The sequence below is a fragment of the Coloeus monedula genome (genome assembly GCF_965178545.1).
Source record: "Coloeus monedula genome assembly, chromosome: 8".
Lineage (NCBI taxonomy): Eukaryota > Metazoa > Chordata > Aves > Passeriformes > Corvidae > Coloeus > Coloeus monedula.
In genome coordinates this window covers 24,352,032-24,378,530 of record NC_138788.1, presented here as the reverse complement: position 1 = coordinate 24,378,530, position 26,499 = coordinate 24,352,032, and the positions used below count along the sequence as shown (strand labels likewise).

General features: G+C 52.1%; 2 protein-coding genes across 3 annotated transcripts in view; both read right to left on the bottom strand.

Annotated features, from left to right (window-relative positions):
• Positions 1-6,447, bottom strand: part of DNMBP (dynamin binding protein) — a 33,991-nt gene extending 27,544 nt beyond the window's left edge. The window contains exon 1 of one of the 2 annotated variants that reach the window (XM_082286655.1): positions 6,358-6,447. The gene's annotated coding sequence lies outside the window, so the exon portion shown is untranslated. The remainder of the gene's footprint in view (positions 1-6,357) is intronic. The other variant, XM_082286654.1, reaches the window with a different exon arrangement.
• A 4,373-nt stretch (positions 6,448-10,820) lies between these two features.
• On the bottom strand, positions 10,821-21,921 carry CPN1 (carboxypeptidase N subunit 1; the record flags this gene model as incomplete). Its single annotated transcript, XM_082285651.1, has 9 exons — positions 10,821-10,952; positions 12,797-12,915; positions 14,350-14,449; positions 14,739-14,878; positions 15,562-15,673; positions 17,149-17,331; positions 17,809-17,964; positions 18,651-18,847; positions 21,699-21,921. 9 exons carry the CDS (start codon positions 21,919-21,921, stop codon positions 10,821-10,823), a joined length of 1,362 nt encoding a protein of 453 aa, XP_082141777.1.
• Between the last annotated feature and the right edge of the window lie 4,578 nt (positions 21,922-26,499).

Genomic DNA, 26,499 nt, shown 5'->3' with positions numbered 1-26,499 from the left:
TAAAGACAAGTTAGGATCCTTGTGCTGTTTGAGCTGGGGTGGCTGGGGCATGCCTGCTGCATGTTCTCATGGGAACAGGAGCAGCAACAACAGGCGCGGCAGCAGCAGCCCTTTGCAGGCATCCAGGCCGCCCTCCACCCCCAGACAGGCTGCCAGCTGAGCTCAGGCTCCTAGGAATCCTCGCCGTACTCTGAATATTCAAACTTCACAGCAGCACTGGACAAAGAGGGGAAAACATATTGCAGGCATAATTGCTGCCTTGGGGTAGTTTCTCCAGAAGCACATGATGGTACAGTGAGATCTCTTGTATTTCTTCGGTCAAAGGTATAATGTAAGAATGGGCTGAGGAATGCAAGGATTACAGTATGTGTGCTGCAGACCCAAACCCTGGCTTTGCTGCAGTCACTGGGGCTGAGAATATGGCCCTCCCACTGATCCTGCCCATGAGAATAGGAGTGTCACTTCATTTAACACACCTGCAGCTCTGGAGACTCATCATTAAAATGTGCAAGATTTTCCAGTGAGACAGAAGATAGAGAGGGATGGGCAGGACTGCAATAGTTCCGGCATGTATATACTAATTACAGTTATAATAAACCACTAACCTATTCACGTCCAAAGCATTCCCTGAGAGGCAGCTCGTAAGAAAGCATGAAGCAACTTCTGAAAGTGCCAAAAAAAGAATCCCAGCAGGCTCATGTTCCCTCAGCAGTACCAAGAAGAGCAAGATCACTCCCTGACTCCGTCAGAGTCTAGACAGCATGCCCCTGTATTTGCAAGTAGTGAATCAGTCTTGCAGAGTTTGGTTGCTCCATGACATGAATTGAACGCAAAATGTTATGTTTTCCAGGACCTTGGCCTTGTCTTACTCCATGCAGTGCTGCGTGCCAACATTTTCTACAAACCCCCACCTAGAGAAGGAAGCCTCCCAGCATATTCCAGACTGGAAACTTACTGAGTCCAACTCTTTAGGCTTAATAGTGGACCCAAGCTTCTCCGAGATCCACCCTAGATCTGGTGAAAACAAACATTCAGCAACAGCTCACGCAGAGGCTCCAGAAGTAAAAGCAGATTGCAGGGAGAGCAGGGCTCTGCCTGTGATCCCCTGTGAGTCACAGCTCCTGACAGCTGGCCGAGCACCATCCCCTCTCACCTCAAGGATGGGTGATCCCTGCCTGCCAGAGGGAAGGAGGGAGAGCTCTGCCACAACTGAGCAAACTCTGGGATTTCAGGCTGGCGGAGGTCAGGACTGCGGATCGCAGGACTCCTGCCCCCGCCCAGCAGCAGACCCGCATCCAAAGAGAACCTCACTGTGCAAGTATGAAGCTGTGGCGCAGCAGGAACTCGCCCTGCTGAGAACACACAGGCTCTGTCTCACTGCCTGATCCTGCACAAACCAGGTAACGTGTTCCTGGCGTCCGACCACAGCCTGCCTGGTGCCAGGCTCCGAGCCTGACACAACAGCATTGTGCAGCAAGGCAGAGAGTGGATTCCCAGGGCATTAATCACTGCCCCCAGCCTGCATGCATGCTCAGCACATACTAACTAACATTACCTTCATGGAACACTGCTTATCCCATTTTGCTATTAGCTCTGGAGCGTGTCTGGTCCAGCGTGGGCTGATGAGAGGAGGGACCAGAATGAAATGATGGCTATTAACTCTGTTACAATATTGTTTCAAGATCTTCAGCACAGACTGGGTCAAGTCACAGCAGCCGAGAAAAGGCATTTACACACAGACTCTGACAACTTCTTCTATCCCTCCTCTTTTTGCAGGTGAAATTGTGCAGTGTAAGAAATCTTGAATAATGGACTCACCAGCATCAAATCTAATTGTCAGGCACTTGCTAAAAGTACCCTCACTTAGATGAAGGCAGGACTACTAAAGATGCTGAAGCAACGATTTTAAGCACTTAAGAGATAAGGCAGCAATGTGAAGAGACCATTTAGACTGATTACAAGAAGTATTAACAGCTCCAGTAAAAAGAGAGACCCAAAGGGTTTGAGGGCAGCTAATCCACTCCTATCCCAAAGCACTGCTAAGACCATGGGATAAAAAACAGTGATGGATGGATGCCACAAATTAAGCAGCAAGGAGACCAAACTTAACAGGTGCTATTGCCACTTGTTTCCCCACTAAATAATACATTCCAGCTTCTCACTCATGAAGCAGCACTGTTAGAACTGACTATGGACAGTATGACAGTACTGTAACTGAAAAATGAACATTTCACCAAACAGACCAAAACATGCCATGTGGGCTTCCACAGGCACGCAGGATTTGCACAAGAGGGACAAGTGGATTCTTGTCCAGATGTCTCAATCTCTATAAAAATCTCAGAACCTGCATGAACAGTAGACGAGGAACGGTCATACTCCCAGACACGTACAAAAGACAAGCCTGACACAAAATTATTGGAGAAATTAGTATTAAAAATATTAAACAAATACTGTCAGTGATCTTTTTAAAAACTGAAAAACACCTTGCATTTCACCTAGGTCTTTTCATACCTCCTTCTACTCATTATAGCTCAATGTCTGTTCACTGAAAACACAATCCACCCCCAGTGACAGAGACACCCCTCAGTTCAGTGCACCCTCCAGCTGCTGGGACTGGCTTTGACAGGAGAGCTGCTGCAGCACTTGCTGCACTCTAGGCTGCAGGAACAGTATCCAGCACACAGTGGGAGGAACCAGGAGTTAATGCTTGGCTTCTCACACCATTGTGTCAAGAACAGAAGCTTACTAACTACATACTAAGATATTTCTACCTTTTTCCTCTGTTCCTTCCCGTGTTCTCCAAATCTGGACAGCCCTCCTCCATACCCCAATGCATCTGCACAGCCTGCACAGTCCTCATGCACATTTCTAGGGTAGGATGTTACCCACACACCAGCACACCCTGACCGCTCCCACCAGCCTTCAGAGCTGTGGCCACCCGCAGTCACTCTCCCTGTTCAGAGCAGAACATGTTGCTGTGTAAAGCTCCCCGAGGTCCCTGCTCGCCTGCACATTCCTGGTTGGAATAAACAATACCCCATTGAGCCAGGCTGCCTGGGCCCCAGCTGGAGATGGTGCCAATGCAGGGACTGTGGCTCCAGCAAATGCAGAGCTGATCCTATGAATCCCAACAGAATGGACTGTGCAGCAAGCAGGGCAAACCCGCAACTAATGGTGCTGAGGAGAGGAGCCTTCTCCCACCAGGGAAACGCTGATCACTGCAGCTTCTTGTTAGGACATGTTGCTTGTCTCAGCAGATCCCAAAAAGTCCCCCTGCTCAGCTTCACACAGTGGGAAACATGAGAGCTCTTCTGCACTCCACCTCCTAATGCCACATGGCTCCCAGGAGGAAGAGGAATCTCCTCCCTTTAAAAAGAAATAGCTTCTCTTTAGCTTTTGTATGTGACCTGATTTATCAAAAATCATTGATATGAATACATTTGAGGTTGGATCACCAACCCCTCAAGAACCAGGACTACCAAGTAAAGGGCTGCTTAAGCAAGCTCCGGCCTCCTGTGTGGCACAGGAGCTCTACCATGTACCAAACAAGTCATTCAAACCACTGTTTCTCTCCTGCTGGGCTCTGGCTGTCAGTGTTCTCACCTGCTCTGTTGCAGGACGTGGCTGAGGGCAGGCTGGTGGTGTTTGTGTGGGTTAAGAGTGGCATGGCAAGGAAGCAAGAGGAGCTCATGCTGAGACAGACAGCAAGCAAACAAAAGTCATCTGGAAACTAGAGCACAGCATCAATTTTTAATGCAAAGCAGAACACTTTGCCACAACATGTGAGCAAGACGTCTGATGGATATTTAATCCCTGGCAGTGGGGACTCAAGCATACAAAGGCCAGAACATCAGCTTGAGAGACAAGAGTTTCCCAAATTCTGTATGCTGTAGCAGCTTTCACCTTACAGACTGTGTTACAAAGTCCTGTCTTCTCCCACCCCAAGGTGCACGGTTGTGTCTCTTGCCAGTTTTGCAGACAGGCTAAAACAATACAACTTAGAATAAGGAACAGAAAAAACCCCAAGAGAAGACCACCACTACTGTGCAGTACCTGTGGCTGGGCTACTGGTGGTAAGTGGCATACAATTACAAAATTAGTCATTACACCTTGAGTACATATCCAAAACAAGTTGAACTGGGGCTCATTCCTTAACACTGTAGCACTTGATTTTGCACCCTAAACAATATTCTTCAAAATAACTTTTGGACAGAAGCCTATTATGATGCTTTGGTTGCTGGGTGGGAAATCCAGAAATCTGGAAATTACTTGAGTTTGACTTGGAAACTGTTCTTTGCTTTCCACCATTTCCAAAGAACCTCAATCCCCAGCGGGGGTTCTGCTGCTACCTGGACCTCTTCCTTTCAGAGTCCCTAGGTGCTCCTGAGAAGGAAGCAATAAATTTTATTTCCCAACAGAAAGGTTCTAAAAATAAGACAAAATAAAAGCTGTGTCACTCAGAAGTGGGGTTGAGCAACGTGATTAGAAATATACTTTTGCTGGAGGTTGAGGGGAAATCATCAGTTAAGGCAGTGAAGTGCTAAGGTAAGCACAGCTCAGGCTGTCCCACCTAAGCTCACATCACTACTGTCACAAAGTCCATCTGATGTCACCCACTGCAGGGACACCTCAGCTGCACTCAGAACCCCAAGAGGTTACACAGCCATGGCTCCCATGACACTAGCAGAGGTGTAAAGCTCTGAGAATCACTCCTTTCCTCTCTGCCCCTACTGCTCAGCTCCTCCCATCCCGTATCAACAGCTCTTTAAAACTGTTGTATGTTCATACTAGTTTTTAATGTCACTGCTAATTCTAAGCAGAGCAGCTGGAGAGAAAACTGAAACCTTTGGCCCTGACAGAACAGAGGATCTCACGAACAGAAAGCGGAGGCCAGCTCAGAGACGTGGGTACTACCGGCGCTATGGAGGCCTCACACACAAGCAGGACACATTTAGACACTGCCCAGCACGACTCGCAGCCAGAGTGAGTCAAGATGAGGGGGATGATGGTGACGTCTTGTAGCACGGTACAGAGGCTGTATTTGGCAATGCATCTGCAAAACTGAAAACTCTCTATCTATGAACTCTTTCAGACGAAGAGGTAAAATCTCAATGGAAGCAAAGGCGAGGATGGCAGAGACAAGGGGAAAGAGAGCCTTTAAAGAAGAAACTGAAAGGAATCATGACAAACCTCAAAGCAGATGTTAATGCTTATGACACAACCAGAGGCTTCCTAGGTACTACGGCAAGAAGAATGAGAGATGAAAGGTCAGAAGTGGGGGGACAATTTCAAACACCAGGACCAGCAGCAGAGATGACTGAACCCAAAGGCAAAATTGCATCAAGGACAGGATCAGCTGAGGTACCACTTAGGATCAGCAAAAGGGACAGCAGAGGAGCAGCAGCTGCCTCTCACACTGTGCTGAGGGTAATCCAAGACTTCATCCCCTAGCACGGCCACTGGAGGAGACACTTCCAGTTCATCTCTGTTAAAAGTACAAGGCAACGGGGCCAGGCTGCCCGTGTTGCAAGAGGGATTTTCGTTTACTGGAGTGAAAACAAACACGGAATTCTTGTAAATTTCTCTTCTCAGGCTGCCTTGAACAGAGTGAATGCCCTCGGAAGAGCACCAAGGAAAGGCACAGTGCTGTAGCCTGGAGCTTCTGCCCTCTGTGTACAACCACTTGAGCTACCCTCATGGGTGCAACAACTACAGACTCCGGGTGCGAAACCACTGTGGGACGCTCACATTGCTTCTTCAGGGCCAGGTGCTCCCCTGCAACAAGCTGTCCAGGCAACACCAGCTCCCATCAGCTGCCTGCCTGCCTGGAGGTGACCACCAGACTTACCACTGCCTGCACAAACATGGCTTAAGAGACCACAATCCCAACATGCAATGAGGGGAGCAGACGGGCGGCTCCCGCTGTGTCGCACAGCTGCTCCCCGCTGCCCAGGTGACCCAAGTGCTCCCCGGGCAGCGTGGGTGCTGTGGGATGGGACACAGCGCGCACCCAGCCGGGCACGCAGGGCTGGAGGGCCACACGCAGCCTTGGCGCGGCTGGCACGAGGGGAGCGCGCCCACCCGAGCCAGCAGCACCCCAGCCTGGGGCCCCCGCCGCCGGCCAGCGCGGCCCAGGGCAGCCCCCGGCACACGGCAGCCCCCACGCCCAGCCGAGCGGGGGCCGGTGCGGAGTGCGGGAGGCGCCGGCGGGGCGGGGGCCGGGCCGCGCCGGGGCCCGGCGGAGGCGCAGGCCGGGGCGGCCGCGGGGCAGGGGGAGGCCGGCGGGGCAGCGGCCAGACCGGGCGGCGGCGGGCGGGGAACGCCCTGCTCCCCCCGGCCGCTCCGGCGGGTCCCTACCTTCTCCCGGCCCGCTCCGGGCGCCGCGGCCGCTCCGGCCCTGGGGGTCTCGTTCCCGCCTCCGCCCGCCCGTGGCCGCCCAGCGCCGCCCGGGTCCCGGCCGGCCCGGCCCCCAGCGCCCGCCCCGCCGCCCTGCTGCCTCCGCCCGGCCCGGCCCGGCGTGGTGCCGCTGGGAAGGCGGAGCTGCTCCGCGGGGCTGGCCCTCAGCCTGGGGAGCCCGGGGCCCCCGGGTGACGTGGGGACATCGCCCTGTTCAGCAGCGCTCGGCAGGCTGCGAGGCATTTCCCCCGGCGGCCCACGGGGACGCGCCACCGCGGGACACAGTGCCCCGTAGCCTCCGGGCTGGACACGGCACCCGTGCGCCATGCACCGGCCCAAGCTGCCGGCAGAGCACCCGCGAGCCCGGCGCGGAGCACGGCAGGCAGCTGCCTGTGCAAACCCTCTTCGACTTCCCCACAGAGCGCTGCCGCCTCGCAGACACTGCCGGGGCTCCCCTTTCACGCTGCTGCCTTATGGGAATCTCGCTGCCTTGCCGGCTTCAGCTTTGGCAGCAGCTGACGAGTGGGTCTGCACTGTTCATCTGGTGCAGTCTCGGCTTTGCCGCTAGCAGCCTCCTTGGCTGCTTAGATACATTGTATGATCATGCCAAAGCATCAAGATGGAGAAAAACAAATAGCTCGGGAGAAATCCATGACAGAGAGGGCCAGTTTGTGCATCACAAGAGTTTCTGGCATACCAAGTACAGTCGATCCCGCACTGGATTTCCTGGCAGGCTAAAAAAAGCCTCCATGCCCCAGGGGATACCATCCCTCAGCAACACGTTGTAAAGCCTGGAGTCTCTAAGTCCCCCTGAGCAGTTATCACTGTTTGGCACTTGTTTGTGCATTTAGCTACACTTCTCCATAGCAACCACACAGATCTCAGCTTGACTTGCCACCAGCCGGGAGCGGATGTGCGGAACGCATCGCATGCACGCTCTCAGAGTCGTGTTGGTACGTGCACAGGCTGGGTGCTGATTCCCGTCTGTTCTCCTGAGGTGGGGACCCACACTGCTGCCATGGCACGATGCCGTGGGCAGGGGGCCTGAAGCTGCACAGGGAACTATTCCCTGCAGGTATGGATGCTTGTAGACGCTTTACTGGTGCTGAGGAATGGACACCAGCCCCTGCCACAGGGCTCTAGATGTCCTCTCACCCAAAATTTCTGTTGTTCTTGCCTGCCAAGAAGGTTTTGAACGTTTTTCATCATCCCAATCCCTCCTTCAGCCTTTCAGGTCACTTCCATGACCAACTCTCCTCTGCTGACATCTCCATCAAAGCTGCTTCACTCTTCTTTGAGTTCACTTATTTGTATTTCCCCCTTTTCTGCCTCCTCCATGCCAGGTACAGAAATGAGAAGGCATTGCATGCAGAGTTCTGTCCACCCTCCTGGTTCTCCCGAGATTCTCACAGTTTTACTTATAAGAATTTTGGTTCATTTTACTGGGCCTGGCTTCAGTTTGTTTAAATGTTTTTCCAGGGTCTGCATACTGTTCTGATTCTCTCATCTCAGAAAGGGTAATAGGGAATGGAAGAAGGTTTGGAGGCAGGCGGTAAGGATGCTCAGAGACATGGGAACAGACTGTACAGTGAAAAGCTGTAGGCTGGGACTCTTCAGCTTGTAAGAAGGACATACGGTGGGGAAGAGGTCTTGCAAAATCATGAGTGGCCCAGAGAAGATGGGGAGGATTGACTGTTTGCTGTGTTTTCTGACACAAACCTGTCAGTTGTTTTTGCCTTGACTGAAACCTCAAAAGCATAAGAAATCCCTATCCCGCAGATGTTACATCCAAAGGTTGTGCCCTTTTCAGCCCACGGTTCTTGCAACACTGCGGGCGAAGTTCACGGCAAGCCTTTGAGGGGCGTGCTTAAAAGTCCTGCCTCAGAAACATTTTGTAACCATGTTTTCACGTGGAGACCTCAGCCACGGCCAAGTGGAGCTTTACCAAATTGTTCAACACAAAAATATTCAGAGCTGGGAGGAGAATGAGCTGGACAAATCCCAGTCCAGACAGAGACCTCCAGAGGGTGTTACCTTGCAGGAACCCTCTTGTAGGGGAAAACGCATGCAACTGAGGCTCCAATTTTTTTGCTGCACTGCCAACCCCACAGCAGCCTGCGAGAGTAAGTGATGTGGCCTCCCGGACTGGTTGAACTGTTCTAGGGAAGGAATCTCCCTCCTCTGACTCTGCCTTGGAAAGTAAATGGAATTGAGACGGTCTCACATTTTCCAGGACCACAAGAGGGCAACATGAGAGCACCCTGCAGCCAGCAGGCCCAGCAAGACAACCTGTGACACTGCTGGGATGAAGGTGGCATGGGCAGCTCTGTGCGGGCTCAGCATCACCCTGTGCAGGGCCCACCCAGCTGAATCAGCCAGCTGAAGGCTGCTCCTTGGGAGCACTTTCCTTGCTCTCAGCTTCATACACACCCTCAGAGGTCAGCGGTCAGCTCAGCCAGCAGAGTGCTATAATTGGGGGCAGCAATGTTTTCCTGCACACGGGGCAGACACTTGGTGACAGCAGACCCTTCTAAGTGCTGCATGGGGCCAGGCCGTGGGATGCAGGGTGTCCTCCCTCGTCCTGCATGTCAACCACGAAATCCCTTGGGTGAATGTGCACTGATGTGTGGCTTCAAACAGGAGGGTCCAGCATCTGCAGTGATGCTTCTGGGCTTGCCCAGTGGAAGAGGTGTTAAACCACATAGAAGTTTGAGTATCTCAGCCTCGCCATCCTTTTTCATTTCCTTCTGCCACAGAAAAAAAATTAAAAATTTAAAAAAATTTAAAGGATTGGAATTCAGCTTTGGCTGTGACTGCTGAACTGGCCAGTGTCTCCAGCCCACACTGGTCTCTGCAGACCAAAATCACTCATAGCCACAGTTGAGTGCATTACCATTCTGGGCACTTTTTTGCAACAGCCTGTATAATTAACCTGCAAGGGACAGCTTCCTCTGCCTTTACAAGAAAAGGCATGACAGAGAAAGAGCTTCTGTTAGCAGGCAGAGCTACAAGAGTGTGTGTGTGCTACTAATGCTGAAAATGCCACCAGCATCTTGTAGCAGAGACAGAGGAGGAGGTGACGGTGAGGGGTGAAGTGCAGAATATTGCTTCTGCAGTAGGGTGATACAGGTTGCTCACAAGAAATGAAAAGATGTTTGCAAAAAGGAAAATCAAAGGAATGTTTGGGGGACACTTTTTGGACAGGCTTTAGATAGGGAGACAAACCGTGTAACCAATGGCTATATGGCGGAGATTGGGATAACCAGCCACAGAAAAAAGAAATTGCTGGGGCACATAGGTGGTACTGTTTACCTCTCTGGAGTTATTTATTTTCAATGAAGAATGCTAGAAAGGTTTTGCCTGCTTAAGTTATTTTTACCATGGAAATAACCAGCTTTGTTTCTACTCTGTCTTCCACTCAAAACCTGCCCACATGGCCTAAGCAGCATTTTAAGCCTCAGCCTGTAGTAGCCCACCTCACTGAACTATGGATCCTTTCTCTCCTAACCCAATTACAACTCACATGGCTTATGCTGTACCTGCACAGCACACTGCTGGCAGCAAGCATCCATGCTTCCCTATTGCATATTGATGGGACCAAGGTTCAGGGTATTTGTGTCAAAGGAACATCCAAATAACCTAGCTTGGACTTCTACTCATGACCAGCTGTCAGACCTCACCTAGTTGCTTCTGTGTTCAGAATAATAGTTTGGGTTGGACAGAGCAGATCCCTCAGCAAGCCATCTGGTTTGGGTCTGAAGACATAAGGAGACAGGATGATACTTGGCTTTTGCCAGCATGTATAATTTCAGCCTCTCTGACTACAAATAATTCAAACCAGCTACTAGAAAGTCCCATCTGCACATCAGCATCAGGAGATGACCTTGAACCATCACCTCCTAGAGCTGCCAGTCAGCAGTAGCTGTACTGCATGTGGTCAGAGCTGCTCACATCACTGCCTGCTTTAAAACTGACCTTCCCCTAACTTTGGGGCCTGCAGGCAGCAAGTGTCCTTACCTGAGGGAGAAGCATGGCACTTGCACCCAGAGAACTAATGTTCATGTGCCCAGTTTGTGAGTGCAGCATACACCAAGGCTTGGATTCATTATCCCTGGTATGCACCAATGGCATTTCATGTGGTCTGTAGCAACAGTTCAGGAGTAAAGGGAGCAGAGCTCTCTGAGATGGAGCAAGTGCAGGAGAAGAACTCAGCACACACAGACACACTGCCCAGGCGACTGTAGCCCAGGCACATTCTATTGTGAATGACTTCACAGTTTGTTCAGGGATTAAATACTTCTTTGTTTAATAACCTAATAATTTGGGCTAGTTTCATGCTGGACTGTTGGAAAGTTCACTGGCTGGAGTCGTCAGCCAGGCCTCATGTAAACGGCTTCCCCAGCTCTCAGCCAAATGAGTTGTCCTCATCTTTGGGTCCCCTGGCGGGTGGCTCTTGGCACAACCTTCTTCTGCAGGGCTTTGTTGTTCATACGTGTGCCTGAGGCTTTACGCTCCGTAGGCTTCCTCACCACTTCTTGTTTGAGCTGGAAATGCACCTGGAGAAAGAACAAAGATAACTGCACTGTGTGCGTGCTCTGCTGGCTCAGGGGTCTGCGGGACCTGCCTCTGCTGCTTGCCTTAGAAGCTGACTCTGGGGCCAAGTCAAACAATAAGGGGTCTCAACCATTGTTAAGGGAACTCAGCTCTTAAAGCAGCTGTAAACTTCTTTCCTCCTGTGAAAAATGTACTGTCAATGAACTATGTTTCTTGTAGTTCAGAGAGTTGCTCCTGTGGCAATGTGATGTCCTAGGGTGGTTTGGAAGAGGACCTGTGAAAGGCAAGGGACTGAGCTATGTTCTTTCTTCTCCTTTTCTCAACAGAGTAGAGACATAGAACTGTTTTGCATCTCTGTGAATATTTAATACACAGGATGGTTTAGGACAGACAGTTCTTTTTCAATTGCATCTTGTTAGCTTAATCTGCCTTTCAGCAATCAGTGCTTCCAGTGGATCCAGGCAAAAAAAATCCAGGAAAGAAACCTCCATCCGCTACAGCCACACAAGCAGGTACAAGAGGGAGAAGGGGACAGAGAGTGTGCAAAACACAGCATCAGCTAAATGGGGAATGGGGAGGCCATACAGAAAGGTGAAACTGGAATGGGGCTGTATGGGCTTCTTGTGGGAGGGATGGGGTGAACAGTGGGTATGGGAGGTGTTGCAGAAATGGGAACAGGAGAGCTGCTGTGAGAGGAGATACACAAAAATCAGACCATCAGGGAACAAACCAGTCTTCTACAGTAACACAGTAAAAAGAAAATCTGTTCTAAAAAGGAAACCCAAAGAGCTGGGTGCTTAACCTAGCAAAACAAAGGACTGGGCTTGACAGCTCCCTATAAATACACCAGGGAATAAATACCAGGGAAGAAGAGGAGCTATTTAAAACACAACATTGGCTTAAGAACAAATAGGCATAAACTGACCATAAATAAATTTAGTACGAAAATTAGAAGGTTTCTAATCCTGAGAAGAGGGCAGCTCTGGAAGAACTTCAGAGGCTGGGCAGAGTGGGATGAAGGGATGGAGGGTGGGAGAACAACCACAGTGTATTTACAGCAGAGTCTGACCAGTGAACATACAGTGAAGAAAATGATGTGCCAGGATGCCACAGATGGGGGGTTCTGCTGGTCCTCTGAGGAGCCTACATCTATGGTTCCACCATGTTCACAAGGCAACAGCAGGGGCAGGAATTACCACCCACTGTTTTTACAACCAATTTCTAGTTGTCCAGCCAGCCCTCAGAAAGACACTGTAGGAGACACACCAGTGTCAGGAGCACTTCATTTCCTGAAGGTGCTTGGCTGTTCTTTGCTAGCACTCAGTTCCCATTTGTCTTCGGTGCTCTCAGCAAAAAGAAAGGCAGACTTCAGCCTCTTGCTATGAGTTTGATAACATGTTTGGTCCCAGGCAGAACGCATATGATAGCAGAGTGCTGAAATCCACAAAGCTGGGGGGCTAACTGAACCTCAGGGAACAGATGCTATCTCCACATCATCTCATCCTGGAGAGTGAAGAGGATGAAGGGAGAGCTAAAGAGTGGCAGTCTCAGCCAGCCAGGAGCTCTCCCCATGGCCAAGAGGCAGAAGGATACAGGAGCTGGCATGGCAGCCCAGTGCAGCTGCAAGGCCTCAGTAAGGAAAGGAACATGGCATTGTCTTCACTCTGTTTCCCCGCTATGAGCTGTGTGGAGCCTTGTCTGCCAGAACAGATAACCTATAGCCACTGGAAATGCTCTACATCCCATGTCCTATCTCTGCGGCTCACTAGACATCCCCCACCGCATTTCTTTCTCCCTGGGGTGAAGATATTTTGAGAAACCCTTGTGACTATGCAGCCTGACTCACCAATGAAGGTGCAGCTGGGCCCACTGTTGCTGTCACCGTCAGGGGCTGGTACCCCTCTGCAGAGGCTGTGACAGTGTAAGTGCCAGGCAGCAGCAGCCGGAAATAGTCCCCCATATCACCTGGAACACAAGGTAGGAAGAGAAAGCACTCAGGATGCTCAGGGAGCAAAACAAAAGACATTCCAGTGGTTCTGGCTGAGTTACTTCCTCTAGGATATGTAGCCTTCAAAACCCAGAATTCTTTTTCCCAAATCTACTGGCTACCGCAAGGCTGGATTCACATTGTTACACTGCAAGTGATGTCTCGTTAGTGCCTCGGAGGAGAGCTCAGTCTGCAAGTAAAAGCCACATGAAAGGGCACTGTACAGCAGCATTGGCTGTGCCTGTGCAGGGAGGCACAAAGCTGAGCACTCACCAGTCAGATGACAGCAGACCTAAGGACAATCACAGCTCCAGTCCGACTCCTTATGCATAACACAATCTAATTGCTGCCATACACAATTTTGCCACATTTGGGTTAGCAGGTTTTCGTTGCTCATTAGCTCAGCTGTTCCCTGATAAGGGATAAGAAAGCCCCAGGAGCACTTTGACAGACTGTGCACTGGTGTGCTTAGGGACAGGAGATGGCCAACAGTGAGGTAACACCGTATTAGGGATCACTTTGGAAATCTGAGTATAATCCCATCTCTGGAACTCGATGGGTATTGCAAATTGCTTCAGGGTGGATCTGGGAGCGCAGCTTTACCACGAAAGTGGTAGATCCCTGGCACAAGACAGCAGTTAGGCTGTGAAATATCCATCCTTGGGGTCAGTAAGAATTGGCTGGTGGGAGCAGTGGCTGATCAGAGCCAATGTTGGGGACAATCTTGCTCCAGGCTGGACAGGAGACTTCAGAGGGCCCTTGGCAGCCAGCTCTTCTGCAATTTCTTCCATAGTCCCCTTTCCTATGCAAGTTGGCATAATTAAGTGCCAAATATTAGTGTTACTGAGTCACAAACCTATAGCCAGGAGGAGCTTTGATGATTCCATAATGTGACCTCTCAAGAGCTGCACTATGTAATACTATTTTCTGCAGGCAGTCTGTAATGTTCAGTCTGCTTGGAGGAGGGTGTTCATGGAAGGAGGTTAAAACTGGCCAGCAAGGGAGAAACAAACACAACTTGGATAAAGTAAAGTGGCACTTCATTCTCAGTCTAGACTTGTCTGGTGTGAACTTTCAGTCCTTCATCTTATTCTTTCTTTTTGTTCTTTGCTGTCTTCTGTTTCAGCTCTTTGCAGATACTTACAGGCTTGAGTAGATTATCCCCTCAATTGTCCCTCACAGATAAAATAGGAGCTGAGTTTCTGAAGTCCTTTACAATAAAATTTGCATTCCAGTTCTTGCCTCTGTCGTTCTTAGGCTTTCCTAAGCCTTCCCTGGTGAAGGACAAGGATAAGGCGTATTTCTCCCAGCTAGTGTCTTTGGGAAACAAACCATGCTGGCCTCACATATTATAGCTGCGCCTGCTAACCTTCACCCGCATACCCAAGCATGTAAGGGGATTGACAACCCACCAGAGGTGATGTCATGGCTGATTCCTCGGACAGAAATCACTGCTCCTGCAATGCCATTGTTGTTCTCATCTGACACCATCCCTTTGATGCCCTGGTGAACCTGTGGGGAGGGAGACAGACTGATGGGCCAAGGCCCCTCCTTTGCTCAAGAGGGTATTGCTGAGCAGGACAGAGCTCTGGGGACACCCCCACCTTTTCCTGTACCCTTGGTGATCCAGGTTATCCCCAGCAGAGCCAGTCTAGGACACAACAGCTTCCCCAAAGGAAGCCGCCAAGAAGAGCACCCCATAACCAACTCCCTTCCACCCCTGATACCTACTGGTGCCCTACCACCAGGGCCCATGGGGATCTGCAGGAGAAGGGTGTAAGTCTCAGGACTGCCCCTTTACCTCTTCAATGAAAGCAACAAGGGCTTCCCGGTTGGCCATCCACTGCCGCTCCAGGTCCTCCTCAGGGGGAAACTTGTTGCAGCTCAGCTCCAGGGTGATTTCAAAGCAGTTGGTGTAGAGGTAATTGAAGTCCTGCATGCCTGAAAGAGAAGAATAACCTACGGCCGGGGCAGGGCTCCCTTCCTATTCCTATGTCCCAGTGATCCTGGCCCATCTTTCTTTGACCAGAACCGTCCTCACTGTCCTTCTCTGCACAGCCTCCTCCCTGCATGACAGTGCAACTAGAGTCTTCTCCACCCATGCAGCCCGGCCCTTGTGGCTGCCCAACTCTCTCTTTCAGCTGGATTATTCACCAACCTGCCTTCAGAAGCCCAGGGAGGCTGGGTACCACAGGGGCCTATATATCTTTTCCAGTTCCTTTTCAATCTTTTTTCTAGTCTTATGTGCTGACTTTTCAGATTCCTCATTGTGCCTTTTTAAATCAGATTTTTCAGGAACCAGAAGCTGCCTTCCCTTTGGTCACAGTTTTGGGTTTTGATGGAACTACACTGTAGGAATTTCAAATACACTAATAGATTAATGCTTCCTTTTTCTAGCCGCACACTGGATGAAGGTCTCTTGGCTATTTCTGTGGCTCTTTCTCAAGCCATTTCAAGTACTCCCAAGACATTTCTTGGTCTGACATACAAACACCAGAATGGTGTCTAGTAATGGGCACAGTCCTATTGCCACAGTCCTTCCCCAAACCATCCTGTCCTGAGGTTTCTTGTCTACCCCTTCACATCTTTTTGCTGTGGGGGGTGCTCACCTGCCCAGCCCTTACCTTTGCTGAGTGAGTACCAGGATGCCCCATTCGTGATGCCATCAGCAAAGTAGTCCCCGCAGTTCCAGCCCCGGTGCATCCAGCTGTGGGCGTACGAGTAGGTCTTGGCCAGCTAGAGAGAGAGCAGCCAGTGCTCACTGTGCCTGCCCCACATGGCTGGAGAGCCTGCCTGGCTCTGGAGAAAACATGCTCCCTCCTTTGCTGAGGAGCATGGGAGGGAAGTCGGACAGGAGACAGTTCCTGCATTTTACTGCCACAAAATACAACGCGAGGTGCCCAGGACCTCTACAAGATGTAGGCAGATAAAGATGGAGGAGGAAGAGCAGTAATCTGGCAAGCTGGAAGCTGGTTGATGGCACAAGTGGCTTCTGCCCTGCTTGTGCTGAGAAGAGGGGGAGCAGAGGGCACTGGACCTATGCCCCACACAGCAAATGGCACTAAAAGGGGGAAAAGATATGCAAAGAAAACTAACCGGTATCAGTCCCGGAAAATACCAGATATGTATCAGGGGAATTTGGATTAGGAAAGAGTTTGGGCAACTTCTGGTTCTAGCAACCATTTGTTTGTTGCCCTTATTAAGATTACTGCTTATTTTTAGACATGAAGGCAGGGCTAAAACTGGGCTGCTGCATCCAAAGCCAGTCCTTTGCGTAAGACACAGTTTAAGAGAGACTAGCATTTGCATTTTCTAACGCAAACTCTATATCCTGGTATTATGGTTCAGATTCCAGTGTAATACCGTTCTGTCAGCAGGAAAACAGTTACTTCTCTACATTTCTGAGTCCTGAGGCCATGTGGGTATCATTAGCCTACGCCCCAGACTGCAGCCTCTTTACATCTGGGTCTGAGCGCAGCCATGATCCCAGTAGGTCCTGACAAGCCCCTGCAGATTCTGCTTCCAGAGAGGGCTGAACTCCAGCTTGGACTTATTTTTCTCATTAACTGTTCTGATGCAGACTTACGTTTTTCTTCTGCTGGGTATTTCCTAATGGAAGCAGTGACTGAAGGCATTGTTTTCTGGGATAATGAAGAAAAACCACAAGCTTCAGCTAGCACTTACAGGATCAACAACACAGACTGATGCTTTCCCTGATGTCTGCTCATGCTCCTGGAGCTGTTGCTGTTTGTTGTAGTTCTTGTTCTTCACCATCCACAAGCCCCTGCTGGGCACCCACCTCCCTTAGCCTGGTCTCAGCAGGCCCCCAGCCACCTCTCTAGGAAAAAAACCCTGTGCATGCTAAGATGGTTTGGCAAAGCTAGGTGCAGCTCCCAGCTTTAGAAGAGCAAGTTGTTATTGAGGATACCAGTGGTATTTGGGTTATGGGGAACCTAAGCACAGCATGGATAAGGAGGGGGACCCTGAGGGTTAAGACTGGCCTGTCCTTGTGGTGGGACTGGCTCACAGGGTGGGACTGCCTTGACCTGTCTCCTGAGCCAGTGGTTGGCAGAAATGCTGTAGTCTGCTAATGATTATTTCCAACACGTTTCTTGTCTCAGCTCCTGCATGACGCAGTGACCAGAGCTCCCATCCAGCTCTCACTCTGCACCCTGCCAGGGAATGTCCTCACACAGCGTGGCCGTGCTCACCTTCTGAAACAACTTATCATCAGGGGTAGGTGTGTTGACTGTGCGCCGGTGGCTCCTGAACCGCTGATCCTGGGACTTGTCATAGGGGTAATTTGCCACCACTGCTCCACCGTGCAGATTGGCCGAGAGCACGAAGTTGTAGCTGCTGATCCACTGGATCACAGCCAATGTCTCTGGCTCCACCTGTAAGGAGAAGAGAGCAGGAGACAGGGAGAAGAGCTCAGTCACCTGTGTGCCAGCTGCTGCTCCATGCCAGGCTGTGGTGTGTCAGGCCCTATCCTGCAAAGTGTCTGCTGCAGCTCTTGCAGCTTCCTTTGTTCTCCACCGACTGCTCTGATACACAAAGCAGGCTCCTCCTGTGCATACCTTGCTGCAGCTCCCCCAGCACAACCCCAAAACTTGAGGCACAGATATTAGCCAGCATATGCCACCTCCTCTGCCCTGTGCACTGCAACCTGCTTCCCCAAGCCAGCTGTGATGTCAGCCTCTCCTGGCAGAGGTGCAAGCTGTGATATGGGACCAGAACTGCATCACTGCTCTGCAGGCAGAAGGCTCAGAGAAGGAGACAAGAACTATGCAAGCCAAAGGACAGTGTATTTTCTTGCGTGCTGAGACACACTAAGAGGATGCTGTAACCCTCATGGCAGCCCAGACTGGTACCTGGCTCTTCCAGTTGTCAGGCAGTGGGATGTGGTGATTTGGCCCGCTGATTTCCCTGCTGTAGTACATGAGTGTGTTGAGGTCAGGGAAGTTGCGGTTCAAGTCCACTCCATTGGCATTGTTCCTCCCTGTCAAGTACCCATTGCTGTCTGGGCCCTGCGGGGCAAAGGTGTATCACAGGTGAGTACAGGGTGGGTGCAGTCAGGCTGGGTGTCAGAGAGGTAGAGACTGGCCACTGTAACAGCACTTCAGTGCCTTTGAGTCACAACATGTGTTATTGCTGGCAGGACAATAAAGAGTATTGGTACTGACAGGGAAAATCAGTAACAATATCTTCATTTTCCAGGGTGATAGAGTAAGCCACAAGACAAATAAGAAATTTGCTTTAGCTGAAAGAGCCACATATATCTCCCTGAACTCTAGCAGCACAAAGAAATGGGTTATTATTTGGGGGGAGGACTAGTAATGGGCACAGTTACTAGTTTTTTCTCCCCCATCTCTCATGTCCCTGCCTGCTTATGACAGTGGCATTCAACTGTCACTTTCCTGGTCTAGGGCAGGGGATTTGCAGTGACCCTCCTGTGACAAATAACTTCTAAGGAGGGTAAGACAGGTATAGGAAGTCTCCTCCATCAGCTGCCAAGGTCACCTGTGGCAGGACGCACAGCAGGAGCCCTTGGAAGGGAGGTGAGAAGCAACGACACCAGTTGAAGGTGACAAATTTGGCAGGGCATGAAGAGCAAGGATTCTGCCTCCTCCTAGCTGCAATGAGGAGGATCCCAAAGGGATTTTAAGGGCTTTCTGCCCCTACCCATCTGGGGGAGGCGATCACTGCCTGGTACCTGCTTGGCAGCCACTTCGTACCCGTCGGGATTCATGGAGGGCATGATGTGGATGCGCGTGTCATGGATGAGGCGCGTGATCCGCTCGTTGCCCCGGCGGTACTCCTCGCACAGGAACTCAGAGAGCTGCAGCAGCAGCTCACGGCCCAGCACCTCGTTCCCATGCATGTTCCCAACATACTTGAACTCTGGCTCCACTGGAGAGGGCAAGAGAGTGACACCATCAGCCAGGGCCGGGACAGGGGGAAGGAGCAAATTCCTACCACAGGGAACCCCAGCCAAGTCCAAGGGACACCCAATAAATGGTATAGAATGACCCTTTCCCTTGAAAAATGCAAACCTCAGGGAGGGATAGTGGTACAGTTCTCATATGGGCTCTGCTCCATTTTGCCACAGCACCCTGGAAGCGGCTCAGACTCTCCTCCAGGTCGCTTTGGGCCTTTGGAGCACACAAGAGGAGTATTTGCAGGGGGTTTGGTCTTGGGTTGGTGAAAGGCGGCACAAAAGGACCAGGGAGCACTGGCAGGATTGCCCCAGGCTTCCAGGGCCTCACAGCACTGTGGTGGGTGGCAGTGGAGGGGACAGGCCTTTTCTCCCAGCTCTGCTCTTCTACATTTGCTCTCAGTGCCTCTCACCAGCATGGCACATTCCTGGCTCTGCACCTCTCCTTCCCCTTTACCTGCCTCCAAGGTCAAGGTTAAAGCCCTCCACACCCTCAAGGGAAAAGAGCCTGGAGAAACCCTCAGCAGCTGAGCTGAATATGGATCAAACTGTCCCTCAGGCAGCTCCAGTATGACCAAAAAGGTCTCTTACCACTGACTTTTCTAAAATAAGGTCTCAAAATACATACTTGGAGACCACAGGCAGACAGTGCCTGGAACAGGACTTGCTGCTTTGCTGAAGGAGAGGCAGGACACATGAGGGACAGGTTGCACTTTCCCAGAGGGCCTTTTAAAGCAGTTACTTGTGGGAAAATAAAATGTCACATTGCAGGCTGGAGCCAGCATTGGTAGAACGAAAGACAACAGGGGAATTCAGTTAAAAAGGGAGCCTGACTGTCACATGAAAGAGTCAGGAAAAAAAAGGGGGTTGTTACAAATGTTGGCTTGCCAGATCTGGAGACTCCCATTGCGCTGCGAGCTTTCTGGCCACCAGCAGGGATCAGGGGATCAGACTCGCAGTGGCAGCATGCAGCCCTGCTGCCAGGTATGATGTCCATCAGGATCCCTGGGGTAAAAGGCATCACATTCCAGATTGTGAGCTGCTGCTTGCAAAAGCCCCTGTGCCCTTGCTGCATTAAAAAAAAAAAACAAACCTCTAATTTTAGCTAAAGATTTTGCTTTTCCATGTCTTTTGTTTGCTGTGTCTCAGTTAAAGACACCGGAGGTGGGCAACATATTTTGATTTTGTTAGATTTCAGGGAGATGAGAACTGATTTAGTTAGATAATTCGGTTATTAAAAACACAGAAAAATCCTGGGCATTTGTGCAGCCTTTAAAAAAAATAAGGCTTCAGCAGGGATTCTTTGCTTTGTTCGAGTCTGCAGCAGGATTTGTCAGCCTTTTTCAGTATGCAAACTCCTAAATTTTATGTACATGGCCACACAAGCTCTAATTACTGCATGTAAGCCCATTTGAGCTTGCTTTTCAGAGTTACTTCTCATGTCCTTCAGGGAAATCCAGAGTTTCCCAAATTCTTCGTGCTACAAGCTGAAAGTGCCAGCCTGACAGTGGTTCATGCTACAAGCAGGGCCACAGGTCCATGCTGCCAGCCTGGGGCAGGGGAGATCTGAGCCATCTCCTACAGCCTTTCCAGCTGCTTTCATGTGGTTCTGCGAGTCTAAAATCCGATGGTGCACTGCCAGTGCCCTTTGCTCACTCCATGCTTTGAATCAGCCCTTGATGCACTGGGGAGGTGTCCCACATACCCTCAGAACCATGCAGGTTTCCCTGTGCTGAATAGGGCTGTCACAGAGGCAGTCAAGGTGGGAAGCCTCCCATCCCACCTCCTGGCATCCCTGAAAATGATACTCTGGGCCATAAGAGCGGAACAGTATGCCCCCAGTGCAGTGCTGCCAGGCATGGGGTGGTGCTGTGGGGTTTGTGGGGGTGCTCCACTGAGGGGGGGCACGGGTTCTGCTCACCCCTGCAGCCCTGCTGGCAGTTTTCCATGTGACTAGGCTGCCTGCGCGTGTCAGCCCCTGCGTTTAGCCACATCAGCCAGGATTTGAAAAGGCAAAAGATCCTGCAGAAAGCAGGGAGAGCTCTGTCCTTATCTGCAGCTCAGGGACACAAGGCAGGGATGTGAGGGAGCCTTGTGTGCAGCCCCCCAGCCTGGAGAGGCAGCTGTTCTCCTCAGCACCCCCGGGTCTCCTGGCTGCCTGCAAGGTCTGGCTCGGCAGCATCTCCAGGCTGCACAGGCAGCAGCTCAAGGGGCCACTGCTGCCAATGTTCCACAGGGCCACGTGGCAGCAGGTGGAGATCCCTGAGATCAGCCTGTCACTGGGTCTGCACAGCCTTCGGGGCTGGGAGGGCTGTAGAAGCCCAGCGCCCACTCTGCCGGGGTCCCTGCTGGCTGTCCTCCTGGCTTTGCCGTCTGGGGGAGGAGCGGCCGAACACTTTCTCTCCTGTCACTACCCAGCAGCACAGGGCAGAGGGTGGGTGCTGCCTCTCCTTGCCTGAACAACACTGTTTTGGCAGGGAGAGGGTGGTAGTGCAGGTGGGGTGCTGGGATGGACTCGCCTGCGTTCTCGCATCAGCTTGAGTGGAAAACTCAGAGCTCCGTCCAAAGTACGCGCCTGGGCCACGCTGCAGCTCAGGCAGGCACAGTGCATGGCACGGTGCATGTGTGCGGGCTGGGCGTGCGCGTCCCTGGGCTGGCTGCGGGGTCCGTGCCGGAGACCGCGCTGCCTGGCACCTGGGCGTTGCCAGGAGTCTTGCCTGGAAAGGGACATGCCCCCACCCAGTGCCCCAACACTGCCGCGTGGCAGGGAGCGTGGCAACGAAGCCCGTCCTGTCCGAGCCGCTGTCCCCATCCCCCCGTACTCACGGGGCTCGTGGATGCCGGGGTAGTCGCTGAACTCCAGCACGTAGAGGTGCCGGCCCTCGACGCTGCGGCCGATGCTGTAGATGCGGGTGACGTAGGGGCACTGGCTCTGCACGCGGAACAGGGCCTGCACCAGCTCCTCGTAGCGATGGTGGAGGAAGCTGAGGGCGGCCGCCCCCTCGAGCAGGAGCAGGGCTCCCACGAGGGGCCACAGCCACCGCGCCATCCTCCCGCGGCGCTGGGCGCCCGCACCAGCTCCCAGCCCCGGCTCGCTCCCAGCCGGGAGCTTAAAGTGCAAACTCCAACCAGCTCTTTCCAGCTGCCGAGTGCCAGCCCCCTGCACCTGCGGGCGGGGGGCGGCGGGAGCGGGGCGCGCCGGGGCCCCGCGGCGCAGGAATGCTCCCCCCGCCCGGCCGCCCGGCCGCCGGCGAGCCCGCTCTCCACCGGCGGAGAAGTTTCCCCCTGCTCCAGCTCACTTATTAACCGGACAGCAAACAGGCCCCCGCAGCCACGGGCTGTCACCGCAGAAGAAGCGCAGGGCTGGAAAACTGGCTGCGGAGGGCGTCGGGGCTGCCAAGCGCACGGGGAGCGGCGGGCGGGGGAAAGGAGAGGAAAGGGGGCCAGCGGGCGGGGGGTTGCCCGTCACCGAGCCCTCTCGTGGGGCAAGAGCCGAGGGGGATGGGGCGGCCTCGCTGCCCGCACCACTCCCGCAGCCCTGCCCGGCCCGTGCCTGCCCGGCGCCGGCAGTTCCCAACCACTTCTCCCCGGCGCCCGGTCCCGGCTCCGCGCCGCGCCTCCTCTCCTGCCCCATCTCGTGGGGAAGCAGAAGAGACACCACCGCAGGCTCCGCGGGTCAGTCGGCCTCTCTGCCCGGCCCGGCTCACCCGGCGATCCCTTTGCTCCCGGGATAAACAGAGGCAGGGACCGCATCGCCCTCCCCACAGCTGCCTGCCCAAACCGCCGTGCTGGGACGGTGCAGGGGGAGGGCAGAGCAGCGTGGGACGTGATGCGGGAGTTGTCTGCCCAGCAGGGACCATCACTGAGAACTCCGCTTGGAAGTCTGGTATCACCCCACCCTGCTCTGGGAGCGGGCATGAGAAAGAGCTCTGACGGGCACTGGGCAGCAAGAGATTCCTTAACTATGTAAAGACAAATTAAAATGTCCTGCTATCTACTAACAAAGGGTTGCAAACTGTTTCTGGACATGGGGGAAGCTGGTTCCTCTCCACCTCTCTGGCACCCTTATCCCAGTGGGCAGCAGACACCTCATGGTCCCTGCTCTCTGCCCGCTGCCAAAGGCAGCCTTGCTTTGCAGCCTTGCCCCATGAGGCTAAGACTCCAGGAGCCTAGTGGCTCTGACAGAGGTATTTACTAGGACAACCCTGACACAGAGCCCAAACATGAGCACAAACAGCTGAAAAATTTACCATCATGGCTGGACAGGCCAAGAGAAAGGCTCCCTTAGGTAACAGGAGCATGTGATTCTGAGCTACCCAGGCCATGCTAGAAAGGAGCGTCTCTGGCCATCAGTAATGGGCTGCCCGGGATACTCAGTGCCATGCCAAACATTTGCTTTCCCTTCAACCTTGAGGTGGGTCCGTGCTGCATTGCTCTAATTTCTGTGTCAGGGGTTGCTTCGCCCAGCAAAGCATTCTCTATCAGTGCTGCCTGGCACCAGTGCATGGCATCACTGCTTGGGCTGCTGTCTTTCTACCTCAGTTTTCCAAGAAGAGCAGTGGTAAAACCAGGAAGTCCCTGTTTATAGGCTCTAGCTGCTGTTGATAGCCTCTGATGCGAACAGTACAGGCTGGTGGGCAAGGCACATGGCTTGCCCGCTCATGGCTGGGCTTCCTCAGACTTTCCCATATCCAGCTTTCTTCTGCCTCAGCCCCACCATAGTGGTCCTTTCTCTCCTTGATTCTTTGCCTTCTTGGTCTTCTGCCCCATCTGCATGGTTGCCTCTTACCCTTGTTTTTGAAAAAATATCCTTTTGAAGACATGACCAGAAAAAAAAAATACTATAGGTATATAGAGATAGCAATAACCATATTAATACCTTCTCCTAGTTAAGCTTCATCCCACCACATCCCTGTTTGTCAGCCAGTCTGAAAGCAGCACATGTTCAGGAGCAGGAATGGCATTGCACCCATCTGTAGCCAGGTAACAAGAATCAGTGCTGGAGGTGATAGCTTCTCCCAGCGCATGCAAGAAACCAAGGCAAAGTAGCTGAAGCTGTGCCATGGTGAGCATGGGTATGGGAGGACAGCTCTTGTCTCTACAGCAAGACATGTCTGGTGGTATTTTGCAAAGCTGGCAGCCCACACAGCAGTGGGAAATGCCTTCACCTCCTTCACATCTCTGCTCCCAGGGCTGCTGGGTTCCCCTGGAGCTGCTCTCTCCCCAGCCTTCAGCAATGAAGGCCATGTGAAAGAGTCGTGGGCAGGTTTCCAGCACTACCCAGTGTTACTTGGCAGCCAGAGAGTGCTAGGCAGGGCTATAGTAAAATAGCACAAGCCCCATGTTTGGCCAGTTTCCCCCCTCTCCTTTCCCTTCCTAGTCTGCTTTCAGTAGCCTGGGACAGCAGTGGCAGAGTTGGAACTGCAGTGCTGCCAAGGGGCACATGAGGAAAGTTTTCACTTTCCTATGGAGACAAGCAACACTGATGTCAGGAACAACAGTAAGAAAAGGAATGCCAGACCGTTAGAGCCTAAAAAGGAACCATGGGCAAAATCTCATGTGGGTGGAGAACACATCTCACACACTATTAAGTCTGGAGAGTTAGTCAGCCTTATCTGTAGCACAGGGATGGAGGCAGCCTGTTATCAGGCAGCAGGTTGAAAGCATACAAAAGGAAATAGTTTTGCACAAAAGACACAATGAAATTACATCATCAAAGCTGAAAGTTAAATGAGTGCAAAAGAGGATAAGATGAATTCATAGAGAACAGGGGCACCCACAGTTATCAGATCTTGAAGCAATCATTTGATCACAAATTTCCTAAGCTCCTGATGGGTAGAAGAGAAGGATTATGCTGTTTCCCTAACTATCCCTCTAAATCCTTTCCCACCACACAGCTGGAGACGAGTGCCAATGCGCTGCCTGTTTGATCTGACCTAGCATGGCCTTTACACATTCTAGGAAAATGACAACCTAATGACTCTTTAATCCAACAATAAATCTGGGCATGTTTGAAAACACCAATGAAAGCAGAAACAAACAATATAAAATGTTAGAAAAAATGAAGGAAGTAAATAAAGACTTAATTTGGAAAATACGGCTAATACATCTGGGATGGATCATACACTCCCCCACCCCCCCACCCAGATGTTCAAAAATGGAGAGACCTTGAGGCAGTGGGATAAAGAGGGGGAGCAGGAGTGCTCTGTGCCACTGTGGCGAGAGCGAGAAGAATGCGGATGAGAGCCCTGTCCCACCACCACTGCATTGCTGGTGGTCACGGGTGGCAAGGATCTGATTCTGCTGGAACTGGCCATGGAAAGGCTCCATCTGATGAGTTCATTTTAGTTCTGGCCATATTGTTAACAGAGGAAGATTGGAAAATTTGAGGAAAATTCAAGCTAATAGTCCTAAGAATGAGTGAACTGTGGGGAGTGCCTGCTGGAAGAAAAATAACAGCTGTGACAAGCATTGTTTGCCTTGGCAGAGCTCTAGCACACAGAGACACGCAGCCCTGTGAGCAAGGGGCACAGGCCCACTGTCCTTCCCCTGTTTGGGGGGCTGGGAAGGTGGGCTGCAGTGCCAGCATGATGCCGGTGGAGCTGCCTGAGAGAGGGAAAATGAGAGCAGAGGACTGCCTCTGTCCAGTTCGCAGCAAGGGAGAACAAACTGCTTTGAGGAGGTCAGGATGAAGCTGAGGCAAAGAAAGATGTGGTTCGGGCACTAGCAGCCTTCCCGGGAGTGAGGCATCCTGTGTGAGGTGCCCAGAGCCTGGGAAAGACCACAGTGCCTTTCTCTACCAGGAGGGGATGCTACTCATCCACCGGGAACTTCAGAGCTGGCCCCGGAGAGCATCAAGGAACTGGCAGGAGAGGAAATCACATCTCAGGACTTTTCCATGTTTAGTGCCAGAAGCTCCATTCCACTACTGGCAAACTCCCATCTTCTGGAAAACAGCATGAAAACTTTTCTGGCATCAGTTCAGCAGTCTTTATTATGATAAGCATACAGAGACTTGTGTGCATCAAAACAAAGATCCATTTCTTCAGGGCTGGGCCACGGAAAGAAAACACATGGCCTGGGTGGCAGAGACTGTTGTCCTCAGTGTGTCCTTCCCAGTCCCTCCAAAACAGGCTGTTGAGCCTGGGACAAAGCTGGCAGCCCTGAGGAGCCTGCACACCCTGCCTGGCACAGCATGGGAAGAATTGGGGTGGAGAATGAAGGGGCACACATCCGGCCCAGAGCTGCTCTTGGAGAAACTGGGAAGCCCGGGCCAGGGCCAACATTTCAAGTCAGCCTCCCACTGCAGAGGTGAAGGCCCCACTTCTGAGAGCTTTCTTCCAAGTGGAGACCCCACTGTGCTTTGCTGTAGGGTTGGAGAAGTCAGCTGTAGTCTGTGCACAGAGGAGAGGCAGCTTTATCAGGGAGGAGGGTGAAAGGTACTTAGAGCCTGTGGTGGGGAACAGTTTTCCTGTCAGAGGTGAGGGTGCTGCAGGTACCCAGGCTCTCTCTTCTGACAGGTTCCAATAGCTTTGGCCCACACTTGACACTCGGCTGAATATGGCAGAGCTCATAGAGGTCATCAGTCCCAGAGAGACCAGGCTGCTCTTGCACCCTGCAAAGCTAT